General features: G+C 35.3%; 1 protein-coding gene across 1 annotated transcript; it reads right to left on the bottom strand.

Annotated features, from left to right (window-relative positions):
• Positions 1-2795: 2795 nt before the first annotated feature.
• LOC110869801 lies at positions 2796-5475 on the bottom strand. Its single transcript, XM_022119020.1, has 11 exons — positions 5335-5475; positions 4976-5243; positions 4796-4892; positions 4364-4491; positions 4179-4263; positions 3938-4076; positions 3654-3865; positions 3482-3548; positions 3236-3376; positions 3059-3136; positions 2796-2963 (listed from the first exon to the last, which is right to left on the bottom strand). The coding sequence occupies exons 1-11, from the start codon at positions 5473-5475 to the stop codon at positions 2796-2798; spliced, it is 1524 nt and encodes a 507-aa protein (XP_021974712.1).
• Between the last annotated feature and the right edge of the window lie 2715 nt (positions 5476-8190).

Below are 8190 nucleotides of genomic sequence, written 5' to 3'. Positions count from 1 at the left end.
TAAAATCTAATATGACATTTCTAAAATATATGAAATTATAGCATTTACCACACGATTTGCTGAAGCTGTTGTCGCAAAGGAGATTAAAAATTGATAACTTGGTTGCCAAAGTACATGGACCAAATCGAAGTAGTAAAGTTGATGTGCATTATGTTTTCTCTCCTGAAAACAAAAATGGATTAGCTGCTGGTTTTATGGGACCAGGATGGACAACTTTTTGCTTCGAAAATGACATTGAGGAAAGCTGCCAACTGCTGTTTCATAGGATGGGAAGTACTCCTGAAGACGACTTTAACTTCACTGTGAAGGTTTTTAACAAAGACGGGATTGCACTTCACGGGGAGACAAAACATCACTGCAGCCGTACTAACACCACCAACACCGCAAAAGGCGTCCACATTATAAAAAACAGTTTGAATACCATGTTTTAGAGACACACAGCTTGGTATTTACATGTCTACTTTTAATATGGTTGATTTTACTTATAATCTTGGATCTATCTGTTATTACTTAAAGTATATGTTGTTTTGAATGAATAACTAAAAAATGAATTTTCCTTTACAGGCAATACCGAGGAACTTTGTTCGAGAACACCAGCTAAATGATTACCGTAGAGCTGTGCTATCATTTGGTCATGTGAAGTTTTTGGTACAGCTGCTTGTTAGGAGAGATCCTAGAAGACCTAACGACAACAACCATCTAGTGATGCATACAGACTGGCAGCGTATCATGGATCAAACGGGAATATCTGTGGGGAAAAGCTGAGGTTTAAGATAGTCGAAGAAAAAAGTGTAAGAGGAGAAAAATACACTTTGAAGTTTGTGGACATGATCTTTGAACACCTTTTCACCTTGTATAATTTATGTTTTAGTTGACATGTTTGATGGACAAATTTCTTGTTTGGAAACTAACTTAAGAATGAAGTTATGTAGTCTTAGTATATACTTTCAAAACTTTGTGGTTTTACCTCTGCTGATGAAGCAAAATGTATGATGAACCTAAGTTCTGTTGTACATGACCAGATATTACACAATTCAATAGAAGATCTATAATATAAGATCTTAAGCAGTTGATGATCAACAACTCATAAGGTCTGTTGAAGCACGCTATAACAGTGCTTAGCCTTTAACAGATCTTTAACAGTGCTTAGGGGTTAACTGATGTTAGCATGCTATAACAGTGCTTAGCCTCTAACAGATGTTAATGTATCTCAAACCCCAACTGTTTTCCGACTAACCAATTGATTTTCATTCATCAATCTAACAATAATATACAACCATACTACTTATCCAGTACATCAATAGCCAAACAAAATCTGCTGATAAACCAAAAGGTCTGTTAAGACAAAGACTGCTGAAGCAAAGGTCTGCTAAAGAGAACCTCTGCTGATGAAGTAAAATGTATCATGAACCTAAGTCCTGTTGTTCACCAACAGATATTACACAATTCAAAAGAAGATTTATAATATAAGATCTTTAACAGATGATGATCAACAGCTCATAAGGTCTGTTAAAGCACGCTATAACAGTGCTAAGCCTTTAACAGATCTTTAACAGTGCTTAGGGGTTAACAGATGTTAGCATGCTATAACAGTGCCTAGCCTCTAACAGATGTTAATGTATCTCAGACCCCAACAGTTTTCCGACTAACCAATTGATTAAATTTTCATTCATCAATCTAACAATAATATACAACCTTACTACTTATCCAATACATCAATAGCCAAACAAACTCTGCTGATGAACCAAAAGGTCTGTTTAGACAAAGACTGCTGAAGCAAAGATCTGCTAAAGAGAACCTCTGCTGATGAAGTAAAATGTATGATGAACCTAAGTCCTGCTGTTCACCAACAGATATTACACAATTCAACAGAAGATCTATAATATAAGATCAATAGTTCATAAGGTCTGTTGAAGCACGCTATAAGAGTGCTTAGCCTTTAACAGATCTTTAACAATACTTAGGGGTTAACAGATGTTTGCACGCTATAATAGTGCTTAGCCTCTAACAGATGTTAATGTATCTCAGACCTCAACAGTTTCCGACTAACCAATTCATTAAATTTTCATTCTTCAATTCATCAATCTAACAATAATATACAACCTTACTACTTATCCAGTCCATGAATAGCCAAACAAACTCTGTTGATGAACCAAAAGGTCTGTTAAGACAAAGACTGCTGAAGCAAAGGTCTGCTAAAGAGAACCTCTGCTGATGAAGTAAAATGTATGATGAACCTAAGTCCTGTTGTTCACCAACAGATATTACATAATTCAACAGAAAATCTATAATGTAAGATCTTTAACAGATGATGATCAACAGCTCATAAGGTCTGTTGAAGCATGATATAACAGTGCTTAGCCTTTAACAGATCTTTTAACAGTGCTTAGGGGTTAACAGATGTTTGCACACTATAACAGTGCTTAGCCTCTTACAGATGTTAATGTATCTCAGACCCCAACAGTTTTCCGATTAACCAATTGATTAAATTTTCATTCATCAATCTAACAATAATATACAACCCTACTACTTATTCAATCCATCAATATCACCAAAAATGTATATAATGTATAATAACAATATTATATTATATAACAAACAAAAGGTTAACCTTACTTGATATTCAAACCATAGACATTACATATCATTTTCATCATCGTAGCCCTTACAAACCAAACTTTTAACCACAGTTTGTTAAAACAACAGTTAACAGTCATAAATAAAAAACCACAAGGATTCTTCAAAAATAAGTGGTTTCTACTTATCTCTCATAAGAATTGTTTTTTCATAAGCATCTAATTGTTAACCTTAGTCAGCTTCTTCCGGGTTCTTCTCACATTAGTGGATAGCTCACCAACATTGACAACATCAGCATCTCGAGCCATCCGCTTTCCATTGCGACTTGATCCAGAATCCTTTTCAACTTCAACGGCTGAAGAGTCGGCCGTAACAGAGACAACATCCTTGCAACAGATCACAAAACAACTACTGATCTCATTTAATAAAATAATGAACTCTTTTTAAACGTACTAAACATACTTTAAAAATAAGTACTCACCCTTGAAGTTCGCTCAGCAGACACCTGGGAAGAGTCTGAAAGGTTAACGTCTTTAACGTCAGCTATCTCTTGAGTAACCTAAAGGATCATAATATATATCATATAAAAAGTATAGAATGCAGTGTTTAAAACTCAAAAGAAAAATAAATAGATTGAAAGAGTAATTTTATATGCTACCTCATCAGTATTTTCATCACCATTACCATCTCCACCAACCAACTCAGCAATTATTACTAGATCATCACATGTTTTTTGCACAGTATAAACACGATAGTCATTTTTAAGATTGAACTCTGAAACATCAATATTAAAAGCAGCCTTCTTATCAACCAATTGAAATAGCTCATGAGGGAATCAAGTATCATTGGCCTTAACCTGCCTCTCTCTTATGTCACTCGCCGCTAATCCAAGAAGCTTCTAAACATCTCTATCAAACATAACAAAAGAAACACTACCAGTCTCATCCTGCACCCGCACTTGCACCTTGAACCTGAAATATACACAACTAACTAAGTGAACTGCAAAACTATATTCAAATATCAGTCTTAGAATGTTACTTATATAAATATAACACTAAATAATCATCATTACTTACTTTGTCGTGATCAATGTACATTCAGTATGACGTCTGATACAAACCAAAGAAGTCGCAGGCAATCGAAGAACATCATTTGAAACATTTTCAACATTCTGCAAGTATTCACTTTTACTCATCACCTTCTTGAAACACTTACGACAGCCAACATAAAACCAACCATACTCTTTTTGCACAATCTTAATTATCGCAACCACAACACAAGACATTTCCTGTAAAAACACAAGACACTTCCTGTAAAAACACGCAGGTGACAAACCAAACTATATACTAAGATGTGAAACCTTTTCTATCTCGCTAATCTCATCAACATGTTTCTTCACACCTTTAGTTACAAATTCTTTATGTAATGGAAAAACACTCTGAGACGATAGTATCGTTTGAGAAGTAGAACCACTCCCTTGTCCAAACTTCAGTATATGCCTTTTGAATACCCCAAATGATTAGAATTAGTATACAAATCAGATGAAACCAAGTATTTGACTTGAACATCTATATACAATAGAAATTACAATGAAAAATTACCTCCTCCTTAGCTCATCAACTTCATCAATTTCTTCATTCAGAAAAATTCGTGTTGCAAACTTATCACTTTGAACAGTATATTCACCTACATGGAAAAGTATATAGATATTTAATGTATACATGTTTCTATATTGCCAGAAATAAACAGTATAGTTATGATTTGCAGAAAATTTTTACAAAAATACCTTTCCATTCCTTACACTTTCCATGCTGTATAACAACCATCATATGCTCATAAGGTGGGATTTTAGAAATGGAGTCCTTAATCTGCAGAGCATAATCATTCCACACAGTACGCCACAAAACCTTACCCCTACATGAAAAGAATATTCATATCAAAACAACATTGAATGAATAAAAACAGAAAATCAACCAGGAAAGCTATAACATTTATTAAAGTAGCAAATGAGCCATAAATTAACTACCATATTCACTAATAATAAACTGTAGACCTCATTTATTACCATTATTCAGCATTACATACAAACACTATAAATCTCATTTATTACCATTACCATGATCCCACATTAAATACAAACATTCTTCGTCTTATTTATTAACATCATTAAATACATTTAATGATCAGTACATGACTGAACATATAAACAACAACTTACTCCAAATCTTCAATATCGAAATTCATCTTCTTAGTCTGCTTTGGAGGTCGATCAAAGATTTCAAGATCTCCATAACAAATCACAGATCCAGCAACATCTATATGATCACATTATACAAGAATATAAGTAAAAGTCTCTAATATTATACAAGCAAGACATGATTACAAAAATATACACTACCAACACTCAAAGCATTTAACGCCTCTCCTTGAAGAATATCTTCATAAGCTCTAAAATTGAAACCATACTCTACACCTTGCGAATCTCTCACAGGAGTAACAGTCGTGCATCTATAAAAGTTGATTTTATAAGGCTGCACTACTACTTTATATAAATCTTTATTCTTACCAACACCAAATTTCGACAAAATCACAACAGCATCTTCTTGCAGCTGTCCATCAAAAACAGGTATCAGATGACTCTTAATACCTGCTTGAATCTTAACACACTGAAGAACATTTAAAGAAAGTATCTTCTTAGCATACAACACTACATTTTCTAAAATAATAACAAAACAGAAAAGCAGAGATACAAATTACCTTCTCATCATTGAAGATGATCTCCATCTTGTAACCCTGATTCCATTTTCGAAGAATTCTCGCCTTCATGTTCCACATATCCTTCCCAGGATTCAAATCGTTAACAAAACTAAGATTATTACTGTCAACTGATATTGACATGCTTCTAATTCGGAATTCGGATTGTGATTAAATTTCAAATTTCAAAAACAGAGAAGATGAAAGCGTGATGAAATATGAAGAGGGAAATGAGAAAAAAAGCCTTATATAAGAAGGATGATTGACAGGAGTTTCTGAGTGACTGATCGGAGTGTCGCGCTCCGGTCAAAGATAATATTTATAAGCCCAAATTACCCTTAATAATGTGTTAGTGGTAGTAAGGGGTCGATCCATGAAGAGTATGTGGTTTGTGTATGGATTTGACTGAATTATAAAGACTTGTCACAATTATGAAGCTTGCCAGATATTTTTGTATTTTTTTGTTTAGTAGAAAGATGTGAATTTGGACTACTGAAATTGAATTACTTAATTAACAACTACTACTTAACGATTGCTAGAAATTTGGATACGAGAACAATAATAATAAAAAGGAGTCACACCCGGTTTCAGTAATTGTTAACCTAGGATTTCTACAAGTTTTATTTTCAACTCAAATGCATTTGATTAACGGATTTAGTGTACCGTGACTTAGGTGCTACTAACTATCAACGCCCCGAAGAACGGACAAAAAGACACTTTGTAATCAACACAAGTAAATCCTAACAATGATAATGCACAATTACATATCACCGTTTCGTGAAGTCATAACTTTTAACATCGCTCGACAATTCACGAATTCGCAACAAATGTAACACTATTATCAAGAGTTTCAAAAATCAAATACAAATTGTCACTAAGTTAAAACAAGAACAATTCGAAACCCTAAAATTAACAACTACCTACACCGGGGTGAAACCGAGATGATTAGCCGCTCATGGTTGATGCAACTTGATCACCGGAGGTTTGGAATGCGGATGGAGTCATCTTGAAGCTTAATTGGATGATTGGTGAATGATGAAGGTTGGTGATGGATGATGATGGTGGAAGGATTAGGGTTTGTGGAATGAATGATTGATTGTGTAGATGGTGATGATGATTCCTTGATTCCGGATTGGATGTAGTGATAGATGGAATTGGAGATGGAATGGTAGGTGTTAGATGGTGAGATTAGGCTCCAAGATGATGTTCAAACTTGAAAATATTGTGTAACTCCCGTCTTGAATGGTCAACAACCCCATTTTACTCGTTCCAAACCCAAAAGATCAAAATTCGCGTAGTCACTAATTGGGAGCCGTCGGCGACGGACAACCCTACCGTCGGCGACGGTACTTGTTTTTCCATTATTGGCCGACGGCCAATGTTGCTGTCTACGGAGAATTTTAGGCTACGGTCAATTGTACCAACCGTCAGCGACGACCCTTCTGGGTGTCGGCGACGGTGCCCAAAAACTGTACTTTCTGTTTTTCGCTTCCCTGACTACCGGTTGACCCGTTTCGCGTTCCGGTGGTCCAATTTTCACTCCGGTGACCCGTAAAGCTCCCGAAAAGCTCCTTAAACTCCATCAACCTGCAAAACACATTCTTGATTAAAAGTAGGCTATTCGAAACTAAAACTTACGTAAAAACGTCAAGTTACACAATAACGAGCACCGGTTTACAACCACGTATCACATCCCCACACTTGTCTTTTGCTTGCCCTCAAGCAAATCTGTTTTTCACTTTCACGTGGGTCGAACAACGAATACACATCCCATTCCCGAGACAGAAGTTAAGGTCTATTGTCATACAAAAGTTCAAACTCTTTACAAATTTCACATATTTACCGGTTAAGTGAATAATCACATATACTAATGGTTATCCAAGACTAACCCGCCCGTAAAACTAACAACTCATGCATATCCCTCACAATGTGCTCTCCACTCGGCTTAAAATTGGCTAACGTGTATAATGTATTAGCACTTCAACAATTAATCGCTCAAAACCGATTAGAACACGTACCCGCATAGGCTTGCAACTCAATCATTCTCCACTATCGAACACAAATACTAAGCACAAGTCAAAAGGTCTTTGAAGGGTTGTAACGGGGCTAGGCTAAGGGTAAGGAATAGGACATTTTAAAGTGGCTATGGCAATGAAAATTCGATTTTTATTACAAAAGATTATTCTAAACAAAAGTAGACTATAAACATCACTACAAGGCAACAACTTAAGCCTTTTATTCAACAACTACTAACACTTCTTTTTGTGTTTTTCTCAAAGTTTTTTTTTATACAAACTTAAGCTCCTATAATCGAATTTTCATCACACGGGTTTAAAAAGAAAAAGGTTTAAGGTTTATGGGCTATAGGGTAGTCAAACGAAAGGTTTAGGCTCAAAATGGGCGACTAGGGGATTTGTTCGGGTAAGGATAGAAAAATGGTTTTAAGAGAAAAGGTTTACCTAATGCCTTAATCATTCTCGTGCTTGTATTTGGTCTACAGTCTCAAACGTATCAAAAGTTGCAAGTTCTACAATACGCGACTAATGGTCCACTCAACAAAGAAACATGTAAATGTAACTCTATGATGTAAAAATGGCTCAAACCTCACGTATAAGGGTATGATATGTGATATGCATGATATACTAGTTTCTTAGGCGGATTATTCCCAAATAACCACCCGCTAAATACCCGTCATGTTATTAATTTGAACTTGACCATGACAAAAGACCAAATGGATTGTGCCATCCCTCGTTGACTTGGTTACTTGTGCTTTTAAGATCGCTTTGAAAACAAGACATTTTTGAAAAATTTTTTGAAATTTTCCCCCATCCCCACACTTGAGGTAAACATTGTCCTCAA

The sequence above is a fragment of the Helianthus annuus genome, chromosome 8 (genome assembly GCF_002127325.2).
Source record: "Helianthus annuus cultivar XRQ/B chromosome 8, HanXRQr2.0-SUNRISE, whole genome shotgun sequence".
NCBI lineage: Eukaryota > Viridiplantae > Streptophyta > Magnoliopsida > Asterales > Asteraceae > Helianthus > Helianthus annuus.
Note: the sequence above shows the minus strand (reverse complement) of the source record. Positions and strands in the feature narration are given on the sequence as shown.